At 36.5% G+C, this 12,402-nt stretch overlaps 1 protein-coding gene across 5 annotated transcripts in view; it reads left to right on the forward strand.

Annotated features, from left to right (window-relative positions):
- Positions 1-12,402, forward strand: part of USP33 (ubiquitin specific peptidase 33) — a 58,981-nt gene that overhangs the window by 12,384 nt on the left and 34,195 nt on the right. For all 5 annotated transcript variants that reach the window (XM_035018230.1, XM_035018231.1, XM_035018232.1 and 2 more), the window contains exons 2-6: positions 5,783-5,914; positions 6,105-6,158; positions 6,591-6,653; positions 8,454-8,606; positions 11,692-11,794. In XM_035018230.1, the coding sequence (XP_034874121.1) occupies positions 5,834-5,914; positions 6,105-6,158; positions 6,591-6,653; positions 8,454-8,606; positions 11,692-11,794 (454 nt within the window). In that variant the 5' untranslated portion in view covers positions 5,783-5,833. The remainder of the gene's footprint in view (positions 1-5,782; positions 5,915-6,104; positions 6,159-6,590; positions 6,654-8,453; positions 8,607-11,691; positions 11,795-12,402) is intronic.

Genomic DNA, 12,402 nt, shown 5'->3' on the forward strand with positions numbered 1-12,402 from the left:
ATTAAAGTACTGGTGAAATCTAACAATGTGCCTATTAAATGGCAAAAGTAAAAATACAGTGATGTTTATTGCTAGTAGAGAAAATGGTGTTGCTGTGCAGAAAATGGCTTTATTAGTGGAAATGTAAGTTGTATAATTTTTGAAATGTAATCTTGCAAAATCTGATTTTACAAACTGGCCTGTATTAAGATTATATAGATTTTTTTTAAGATTTTGTTTTTTTAAGTAATCTTTACACTTAACTTGGGGCTCAAACTCAGAATCCCGAGATCAAGAGTCACACATTCCGCCGACTAAACCAGCCAAGCATCCCAAGATCATATGGGTATTTTTAATGGCAGAATATGGAAACAGAGAGTATTCATCTATAGAAGAATTAATTGAATAATTTATGCAGGGCATGCATCATGACATATGTGTATCCAAGAAAAAGTTGAGAGAGAGGGATGTCTGTATTATTGGCCAAAAAAGGCCATATAGGTCTCTCTGTATTTGATTATATGAGCATGAAAAAAAATATTGAAGCATATATGTAGGTTTTACAGTGCAGGTATGCTGGTAATAAGTTGTTTCAGCATTTTTATTTTATTTTAAAGATTTTTTATTTATTAGAGCGAGAGAGCATGCAGGACAGGACATGAGTCAGGGTAGAGGGGTGGAGGGAGAGGGAGAAGCAGACTCCCTACTGAGCAGGGAGCCTAAAGCAGGCACCATCCCACGACCCTGGGATCATGACCTGAGCCCAAGGCAGATGCTTAACTGACTAAGCCATCCAGGCGCCCCTCTTTCAGCATTTTTGTAAGAGGTCTTTATTTTGCCTTTTTTTGAAAGCTGTCTTCCTAGGTATGGAATTCTAGGTTGACAGTGATCTTTCTTTTTTTTTTTTTTTAAAGATTTTATTTATTCATTCGACAGAGAGACACAGAGAGAGAGGGAACACATGCGGGGAAGCGGGAGAGGGAGAAGCAGGCTTCCCACAGATCAGGGAGCCCGATGTGGGGCTCGATCCCAGGACCCTGGGATCATGACCTGAGCCGAAGGCAGATGCTTAACCGACTGAGCCACTCAGGCGCCCTGACAGTGATCTTTCAATACTGTACAGATGTTGCTCCACTGTCTTCTGGCTTGCACTGTTTCTAGCATACATTATTGGCCTTTCTTGGGTACTTTGAAGATGTTCTTTTTATTACTGGTTTTAACCAACTTGTTGGTTGGTTGGTTTGTTTTTAGCCACGCCTAGCCTGCAAGGCAGCCCCATGGAGGGTGCTGTGGGGAAGCCAGTGGCCTGCACTGCCCCCCTTAAGCAACTTGTTTTAATGTGCCGTGGTGTAATTTGTTCCTGTGTCTGTGCTTTGAGTTCGTTGTGTTGCTTTAATTTGTAGGATTTTATTTTTCATCAAATTTGAACTTTTGCACCCAGCTGAGTGATACTCTTATTTAATTTTCTCAGTCTTTTTTTTGTATTTCAGTTTGCAGTGTAGTTTTTCTTTAAAATGTGTATCCTTGGGGCACCTGGGTGGCTCAGTCAGTAGAGTGTCCAACTCTTGATTTCAGCTCAGGTATTGATCTTAGGGTTGTGAGTTCAAGGCCTGTGTTGGGCTCCAGCTGGGCCTGGAGCCTACTTTAAAAATAAAAAATAAAATGTGTATCCTTTATCCTGTCATCTGTATTATCTCTGGATCTCTTTTTTTCCTTGCTGTGGATCTGATTTTTCTTCTTTGTATATCTTGTAATTTTTTTGAATTATAAAAGATTTTATAACTGAATGATGACAAAATATGATACAGTATAGAACAACATAAATATGGTTACTGCCCCATGGACATCTTCATAGCACAGGGGTATTTCAAGAGAGTGGGCTTAAGACAGCAGATGGGTGCCCTGAAAACTAGGGCAGGGGGACAGGAGAGGTACATTTGTGCTGGATAAGATTATTTCTCAATACTTTTTATTTTTTTTAAAGTTAAATTCAATTAATATGTAATGTATTACTGGTTTCAGAGGTAGAGTTCAGTGATTGACCAGTCTTATATAATACCCAGTGCTCATTACATCACATGCCCTCCTTAATGTCCATTATCCAGTTACTCCAACCCCCCACCCCCCTCCCCTCCAGCTACCCTCAGTTTGTTTCCTACAATTAAGAGTCTCTTATGGTTTGTCTCCCTCTCTGATTTCGTCTTGTTTTATTTTTTCCTCTCTTCCCCTATGATCCTCTGCCTTGTTTCTTAAATTCCCATATCAGTGAGATCATATAATTGTCTTTCTCTGATTGACTTATTTCGCTTAGCATAATACCCTCTAGTTCCATCCACATCATTGCAAATGGCAAGATTTCATTTTTTTGATGACTGAGGCGTAGTCCATTGTGTGTATGTATATATACCACATCTTTATCCATTCATCTGGATAAAGTTTGGCTATTGTGGACATCGCTGCTATAAACATTGGGGTGCAGGTGTCCCTTTGGATCACTATATTTGTATCTTTGGGGTGAATAGTAGTGCAATTGCTAGGTCGTAGGGTAGCTCTATTTTCAACTTTTTGAAGAACCTCCATACTGTTTTCCAGAGTGGCTGTACCAGCTTGCATTCCTGTCTTGTAATTTTTGATTGGATGCAGGCATTGCCATTTTTAAAATCTTGTCTGGTGCTGTTTTTTTTTTCTTCATCATTATTGCTTTAAATATCCTTAGCTTTGTTCTGGGACACAGTTAAGTGCCTTGGGAATAGTTTGGTCCTGTAATATTGTTTTGAGCTTTTTAAAGGCAGAACAAAAGTAGTTTTTAGTCTAGGGATACTTTATTTCCTATTACTGGGGCAATACCCTCTGAGTACTTTGTTCCTTCTGTATTATGAAGACTTTAAACTTACTGATGGGGGCACAAACAGATCTGTATTGGCTGTGAGGATTGTTCTACCTACTCCTTTACAGTAGTTCTTTCCCTTGTTTAGGGTAGTTTAATCACATGCACATGCATGCTTATCAGTTCTCAGCTAAAAACCTGATGGTAGCCCTCTACAAATCTCATGAGTTTATTTGCTCTGTGTTTAGTTCCTTCCTCTCTGTTACTCTGCCTTGTGAATTCTAGCCACCTTGGCCTCTCTGCATTTTCAGTACTGCCCCTTCAACTCAAGGAGATTGCTAGACTGTTTGGATTTTCTCCTATGTGTACTATGGCCTAGAAGTTCTTTCTAGGCAGTCAGGTGGGGCAGTTGCCTTGTTGCCTATTGTTCAATGTCTGATAACCATTGTTTTATATATTTTGTCTGGCTTTTTAGTTAATTACGTTGAGAGCGTGAATCTGTTTCCTGTTACTCCATAATGGCTGGCAGTAGAGGTAGTTGGATGAGAGGGAAGAAATATCTAAGCACAAAAGGAAGTGAGATGTGGGAAAGATTGCCAGACTCTTCCTAAAATGTAAATAAGAAATGGAAAATATTAGCAGTTATTTTAAGTTTAACTTCATGCATCTGAAAGTCTGGAGCATGGGGAGGGGCAGAGGGAAAGAATCTCAAGCAGACTTGTGTGGAGCCTGATGCAGGGCTCAATCTCATGATCCTGAGATCATGACCTGAGCTGAAATCAAGAGTCAGATGCTTAACCGACTGAGCCACCCAGGCATGCCTAATGTTATGTAATAATGTAATATTTAGAAATAACTATTTATTCACTATTAACCCCCAGGGTGATTTCCCGTTGCATTTTGTAGGTTGCAAGATAATATTGGACTCATTGGATTTCATTGAAACTTTTTGTTTAATGTGTTAATATTTTAGCATTTATAAGTGTTTATTCTTTCCTAGTAAGTTTCTTATTTTGTTCCCAAATAGTGTTCTCAAACCGCAAAGATAAACTAAGGGCATGAAAAGCCTTGTTATTAAGAATGTACTTCGAAAGAAGATCTAGAAGTACTGAATTTTAAACTTGAGACTTTTTCTTGGAAATCACTCAGTTTACTTGAACCAGTCATAAGATTTCTACGCATTGAATGCTGTATAGCAGTTAGCTCTATGATTTATAAGATTTGCAGTGGAGATAGATAAAATTTAGTGATATAATATTCCTATCATTCTTTTTCTCATAAGTTATATTTGTAATATTGTGATATCTTGGAGGAAGTTAAGTGTATTGGGATTGCAAAACATTTTGCCTTCTGTTTATTTTAATGGAATTGAGGAAACTCCTGAAGAATATTAGGAAAATTGTAATCGATGTGGGACACTAAGTCTTAAACTTGTGGTCATATGGGGAAGGGAGGTATGACACCTACTGGTCATATTAAAAAAGTATATAATGGGATGCTGCAGAGTGCCTAATAAAATTTTATGTGCTTGTGTATGAGTAGTACTATGTGTGTGTATTTACACACTTGATATGTGTACTACCTCATTTAATCCTTAAAATAGCTCCATAAGTTAGTTATGCCATCCTGCTCTTATTGGTATCCTCAATTCTATTTGACTTCACAGTCTTGCTCTTACCCATAAGATACATAGGTGGATTGAAATCCTCGTTCTGCCAAATGCTAACAATGGCAAGTCAGTCAGATTTGCTTCTCTTAACCTTATGTGAAATGAAGGTAATAGTGGTACTCCACCTCAGGTTTGTTGAAAGGATCTTGTGATAATTTGGTTTTTACCTTGGGACGATTTTGTCCCTTTGAGGACATAATTTTATACTATAGTTGTTAAAGCTCAGAATAGAGAGGGTGTTCTGGCATCTAATAGGTAGAAGCAAAATGTTGCTAATTACCTTAAAATGCATAGTACAAACTCCCACAAGAAAGATCTGGCCCAAAGTGTTAGTGGTGCCAATGTTGAGAAATTCTGATTTGTGACCATCTTGGTGTACTGCTAACATACCAGACAGTTTCATTTATATCATCACTACGGGCTGCTGCTAGTATGAAAAGAAATGTTTCCATTTGACTATTCTTTACCTTTAATTCCTATTACAGCCTAAGGGTTAATCTTAAAAAAAAAAAAAAAAGAGTACTTAAATGGAATAAATGAAATTTTTTCTCTTATTTATATTCTAAAATGTGAAATGGGAAAGAGAAAGGGGAAAAAGTAGCAAAAATATTGTAGAAACAAATTTATATTGATACATAGGTGTCAATCTTTTTTATTTTTTAAGATTTTATTTATATATTAGACACAGCAAGAGAGACAGAGAGAGAGACAGCGAGATAGAGAAAGAGAGAGAGAGCACAAACAATGGGAGTGGGAGAGGGAGAAGCTTAGCGGGGAGCCCAGTCTGGGGCTCAATCCCAGAACCCTGGGACCATGACCTGAGGGGAAGGCAGACGCTTAACCGCTGAGCCCCCCAGGGGCCCTCATAATTGTCAGTCTTTATAAAATGTTAACTTTGTAGATAAATTGTCAATGTGCATTTTAAAGTATGAAGGTAATCTAGGTATATTTTGAAAAATATATTCTAGGGTAGACTTGTAAACACATATGCTTATTATTTTAGCCTTTATTTTATTTTTTTGACAATTTTATTAGAGAGCGCATGCGCCTATGCATGCACATGAGCGGGGGTGGGGTGGGGTGGGGTGGGATGGGGGGGTGGTGGGGAGGGGCAGAGGGAGAGGGAAAGGCAGACTCCCCATTGAGGGAGCCTGATGCTGGGCTTGATCCCAGGACCCCAAGATCATGACCTGAGCTGAAGGCAGACCTTAACCTACTGAGCCACTCAGGCACCCTGTCCTTTATTTTAATTATTTTTACTATATTAGCATTTTTTAATTAACATTTTTTGGTTATTTGTCCTGTAGGTATTACCTCATTTGGAAATACTTGGGAGACAGGAAAAAATTTCTAACAAAATGGCAGCTTTTCGAAATCATTGTCCACATTTGGATTCAGTTGGTGAAATAACGAAAGAAGACTTAATACAAAAATCTCATGTAAGATATAGAGTTTTTCCTTCCTTAAAAAATTACTCATTTTTCTCCCAAATATGTATTTTTTAAATAAATTACTATAATACTGTGTGTTCATGAGTTCTAATTTTTTATATGATATTACTAGTCAATTGTATGTGTTTGGCTGTGTCAATATAATGATAATGTTGTCTATGTGATTTTTGTTTCATAGGGTACTTGTCAGGATTGTAAAGTCAGAGGACCAAATCTTTGGGCATGCCTGGAGGTATGTGTATGTTCCTTTTCAAAAGTTTAGTATTATAAAAATTTATATCTGAATAAGGGTAACTCTAAGATTTTTTGACATTCAGAGGATTTTATAAATGAATATACTTTAAAAAGATCATTACTGATAACAAAAATTAAACTGTAAACTCTGGGTTTTAACTTGCATTGCTTTTGCAGAGTTTTAGTAAATCATTAAAATATTTTATGCTTGCCTTTTATTAGAGGTGGCATTAGCTTTTAGCTTAGAAATATTCTCACTTTATTCTTCTGTTCCTAATACCTTTTGGTTAAAATAACTTACTATGTAAAGTCACTTAGTCATTGATTTAAAACGTGTGATCAAAATTTAATTGAAATTGCAGTGTTATTGTTCATTTACACATGTTATAAAATGCCTTATTTTTCTTTTCTTTTGTATAATTATTTATAGAATAGATGTTCATATGTTGGTTGTGGTGAATCACAAGTAGATCACAGCACCATACACTCTCAGGTATGATATAGAAATTTTTTTTCTATCTATTTATTTGCTTCCTTGCTTTTTAAGCTTTTATTTTTAATTCCAGTTAGTTAACATACAGTGTTATATTAGTTTCAGGTGTACAATACAGTGATTCAGCAATTCCATATATTACCCAGTGTACAGAAAATTTTCATGCAAGATATTTTTTAAAGAGAGCCTGAAGGAAATGGAAAGCAAATACAACATTATTTCAAGTTTCAGTTCAAAATTTTGCCCTTTTTCATATAAGAGGAATTAAATCTTAGCTTATACTTTTTAAAAGGTGGGGAGGGGATTTGCTAAGATCAATATTAGATTGAGGTTGTAATTAAGAGAGTAATGATTTTAGAACTTTGCCTCCTGATTTATGAAGATGATAGTTGGAATTTTAGGAGATGTGAAGATTGAAGTTAAGAGTGGATGCCTCCACTTGTGATAGGACCTGGCTAACTTCAGGTCTCAACTCTTATTACCTTCTGCACATTCTCTTAACTGGAGTTCCCTTTTTACTTCACCCTGGTGGTTTGGTGCTTGTGTGTAATTCTGGCATGCCTCTTTTATAGTCTCCCCTTCTAAACTGTAAGTTTTTTGAGAATGAACTGTCTTTTTCACATTGATATTTCTATAGCATGAATTGTCCTCAGTCAAGGTTCCTCAAGAGAATTAATTAAGCCTGAATATCCCAAGGTCCTCAGGCATCATTATACATACGTTACTTGTCTTTTATGCATCTAGAATGGTAGTGCTATGTACCATTTTTAGGAGAATTGAAAAAATAGTTACTGAAATAATTTTCTGTAGGGCACAAATTTTCTTGCAGAACTCCAGTTGAGAAAGGCCAAAGCTTTATATATCCAAGATCATACATTCACTATTGCTTGAGCGGTTTTTTGCTTTGACTCATGTCATTGGGCTCATTGTTTTGCCACTCTGATCTTCTAGAATTGTTACTGTGTTTTTGTCAATTATTTTCTTGTATTACACTTATTTGCTAACTGCAAAACAGAATTTTACTCTTGTTTGTCTTCATGCTGAACAGTGGTAAAAAATGACAATAGAATAATTTCTAAAGTAGGGTTAGATATTGTACTATTCACTACTTTAGCAGTTTACCTGAAGAATGTGTTTTTGGTGTTCCAGTTTTAACTCTTCTCTTTTGAGTATATTGTTACTCATCAAAGGCCAGGAGTTTATCTTATATGATTTTTTTTTTTCTTTAAAGATTTTATTTATTTATTTGACAGAGAGAGAGCACAAGCAGGGGAAGCAGCAGGCAGAGGGAGAGGGAGAAGCAGGCTCCCCGCCGAGCAAGGAGCCTGATGTGGGGGCTTGATCCCAGGACCCTGGGATCATGACCTGAGCCGAAGGCAGACACTTAACAACTGAGCCACCCAGGCGCCCCTCTTACATGATTTTTTAAAAAGATTTGAGAGAGAGAGATGAGGAGCAAATGAGGGGAGGGGCAGAGGGAGAGGGAGAGAAGCAGACTCCATTGAAGGCAGAGCTGGATGCGGGGCTCAATCTCACGGCCCTGAGATCATGACCTGAGCCAAAATCAAGAGTTGGATGCTTAACCGACGGAGCCACCCAGGCACCCCACTTATATGAATTTTTTAAGTTTGTTTATTTTTTTTAGTAATCTCTACACCTAGCGTGGGGGTTGAAGTCATGAGCAAGAGTCCAGTGCTCTTCCAACTGAGCCAGTTAGGTGCCCCTTTATATGATCTTTGGAAATGTTTTCACCTATATCTAATTTTGGTTCCTCTTCTCCCCTCCTGTGAAATTATATAGGAGACAAAGCATTATCTAACTGTGAACCTTACCACTCTTCGAGTATGGTGTTATGCTTGCAGCAAAGAAGTATTTTTGGATAGGAAATTAGGAACTCAGCCTTCTTTGCCGCATGTAAGACCACTTCAGCAAACACAAGAAAACAGTGTCCAGGTAATAATCTAACTTTATTTAATTAAAATATCATACATTTTCACGTAGTGATTTCAGAATTTGTCATGTAGTTGTGATTTAAAACCACTCCACCTAATATGTACTTTAAAAATTTATGTAATGTGCCTTTTTTTCTCGATTGAAACACTGAGGCTGGCCTTTATTCTTTTGTAGAATGATAGGTTATGGTAAGATTGAAGCCCACCTGTCTGAAGATGGAAAAGCACCTGTTGTGTTTTTAAAATTAAAAAAAAACTAGTTTAAAAAGTGTATCCTTTTCTAGCAATCTGGTTCTAGGAGAACACATTCTTCAAATTAGTATTTGAATTACAAATACTAATTCAGCTCCCTGTTCTTAATTTCTCTCCCCTCTCTACCCCATTTATATTACTAAGAACATTTTACTAATTTATCAAAAACCAGATAGGATATCTCAAAGCTTAGCATTGACCTTTGGTTCCAAAATATGTGTGGGCTTGCAAAGATTGATCACTTAATTTTGAGAATTTTCCAGGCATATAAAAATAGGAAAAAGGAAATGAAAAAATTAGAATAGTGGCTTCTAACTTATTCTGCTCATTTACTCTGTATGGTTTAATTAACACATTAGTGAGCTTTTTCCTCGTGTGTCATAAAAATCACATTGTATTTCTGTACTTTCCTCCTTGGTACCAACTCTTCTATTTTTCTTTTATATCTTTGTATCACGTTTTGATAGTAGACATTTATGCTAATAAATTTGCTTGCCATACACATTCTATGACTAAATGAATAGGTTTTATTTTATTTTATTTTATTTTTTAAAGATTTTATTTATTTATTTGAGAGAGAGAATGACAGAAAGAGAGAGAGAGAGCACATGAGAGGGGGGAAGGTCAGAGGGAGAAGCAGACTCCCTGCCGAGCAGGGAGCCCGATGCGGGACTCGATCCCGGGTCTCCAGGATCATGACCTGAGCTGAAGGCAGTCGCTTAACCAACTGAGCCACCCAGGCGCCCCTAAATGAATAGGTTTTAGACAAGGTACAACTTGTTGCATTTCTAGTTCCACGGTTGAATGGCTCTAGTGGGTAAATCACCACATTACCATTACTGTTTGTCCCGCTGATACTTATTTATCATTCAGAAATGTGTTTTTTGTCTTTTTTGAATGCCTTTATAGTTTGAAAGTAAATTTTCGTGAACACTCTTGCATTATTAACCAAAATGTGGTAACAAAAAGTTTAATCACATAAGGAACTAATAACAATTTATAAGGGTAATACTCAAAGGTGGTTGAAAAAATAAGTGCAGATGGTTCACAAAAGAGAAATATAAATAAAAACACATTGACAAAATAATCATCCCTGACTAAAGAAAAGTAAGTTAAAACAGCTGTCTGTTGCCATTTCTGCATGCTCTTTTTTTTTTTTAAAGATTTATTTATTTATCTCAAAGAGAGAGAGAGAGAGAACACAAGTGGGAGAGCCAGAGGCGGAGGGAGAGAGAAACCCAAGCAGATTCGTGCTGAGTGGAGCCTGACGTGTGGCTCGATCTCATGACCTGAGCCGAAACCAAAAGTCTGTAGCTCAACCTCCTGTGCCACCCAGGCACCCTGATATTTCATACTCTTAATGAATGTTGAATCTGGTTGAATAAATATACTGATACTTTTCTGATGGCTTGTAAATAATTCTCTAGTGAGTTATATTTATAACACATAAAAGGCATGAATTTAATTTCATGCAACTTCCTGATCCCATTGTTGAAGAAATTACAATAAAAAATGTTATTTGTACAGATTTTTTTAGTATAAAGTTTTTTTTTAAAGATTTTATTTATTTATTTGACAGAGAGCAAGAGAGCACAAGCAGGGGGAGCGGCAGACAGAGGCAGAGGGAGAAGCAGGCTTCCCGCTGAGCAGGGAGCCCGATGCGGGGCTCGATCCCAGAACCTTGGGATCATGACCCAAGCCGAAGGCAGACGCTTAACCGACTGAGCCACCCAGGCGCCCCTACTATAAAATTTATATGCTGTTTGAACCCAATTCATTGGAACATTAATTAAAAATAGTAGTATTCGAAACCATTCAAAGGTCATTAAGATTTTTAAATAGAAATTTTTTCTGGGAGGTAAAATTTTAAGTGATTTTTTTTAAGTCTCTATACTTAAATATAAGTGAGACTATGGGGCCAACTCAAATGTTCAATATCTACAGATACCAGGAAAGTAATGTATAAAGTGGGTGGGTATAAAAGTACATGTGCATGCATTGTAGAGGTGGAATAAGCTGTAATAAGTTGGAGAAGCAGAGCACATGCTAAGTGCATGCTGCTCTTCAGTTTCCTCCTTTAACTGAGTGTTGCTAAATGGGTTCACTGTAGTTCGATCTTCTATTACAAGAGATCTTGCATGATCTGAGTTTTATGTGAGCTCTCCCAATTTTTAAAATATTAGATCAAAGTTTTTCTTTTGTTAGGCTTTGTCCCTTTTTTTTTGTTTTTTAAGTGTGAGCTAGCATTTGACCAACAGATCACCAGTTGTAACCTTTGAGTTAAGCCAGTACTTGGAAATTAATTCTGGAATATTTTATTACTGTTTAAAACAAGGGAACTATTTCATATGCGCAAAAGGATGCAAAATAAGTATGGTAGCAAGTATCAGGAGAGATTGTAGAAGTCTACAGTAAGTTGGTGTGTTATGATAGAAAAACTTAAGTATTTTTTTTCCTGTAAAAAGTTAGAAAAATCTGAAAAGACAGTGTAGGGTATTGCACTTAGATTTTTTTTAGCCGTAATGTGATCTCACTGAATTGGATTGGAATTCACTGAATTAATTGTGTTTAAATTCAGAAAAGTCACAAGTGGCTTTGTTATTCAAGTACATATTTTAATATAGATGTAGTGACATGCTCTTACCTAGTGTAGATCCTTATTGATTTCAGGATATAAATGTAAATTTTATTCTGATTGGTAATACCAGAGTTTGTTAATAGTTTTAAAATAACATCTCTTAACTTTTAGACTGTAGATGTGTATATGAGATAAAATTTTAAAAAATTTTAACATAAAGGATTTTTTCAAGTTAGCTGTCTTTTCTGTTATCAAGGATTTTAAAATACCCAGTAATACAACATTAAAAACTCCTCTGGTTGCTGTATTTGATGATTTGGACATAGAAGTGGAAGAAGAAGATGAACTTAAAGCAAGAGGTAAAATAATTCTCCTGTCACTCCTTTGTATGGCACTGCCCATTTCTTTAGGAAACTATGTAATGGGAAAATTTCAAACTCCAGAAGTGAAAAGGACTCTAAAGATGTGAATGACCAAAAAAAAAAAAATTTGGTCTTGTAAAATTTCATTTGCAAGGAAAGCAGACTGGCAGCTTTGAGTGATGCTTGGTTTCTCTGACATCACTTTACCAAAGCCCAGAATTCTTAGTATAAACTATCTGTATATAATATAGCACAGATTTTGTGTTTTGTAATTGATACAAGGGAATTTTAATTTTTTAAATGTGTATTTAAATAATTATCTAAAAATTAACACTAGTTTAAGCCTGAGGTCTGAGTTGTTCAAGTTGTTATTTTGTATTTCCATAATATATATTTTTTTCATTATTTTTTTTTTTTTTAAGATTTCATTTATTTATTTGACAGAGACACAGCAAGAGAGGGAACACAAGCAGGGGGCATGGCAGAGGGAGAAGCAGGCTTCCTGCTGAGCAGGGAGCCTGATGTAGGGCTCAATCCCAGGACCCTGGGACCATGACCTGAGCCAAAGGCAGACACTTAACAACTTGAGCCACCCAGGCGCCCCA

This window comes from Mirounga leonina, unplaced genomic scaffold (genome assembly GCF_011800145.1).
Source record: "Mirounga leonina isolate KUSES-001 unplaced genomic scaffold, KU_Mleo_1.0 Mir_173, whole genome shotgun sequence".
Taxonomy (NCBI): domain Eukaryota; kingdom Metazoa; phylum Chordata; class Mammalia; order Carnivora; family Phocidae; genus Mirounga; species Mirounga leonina.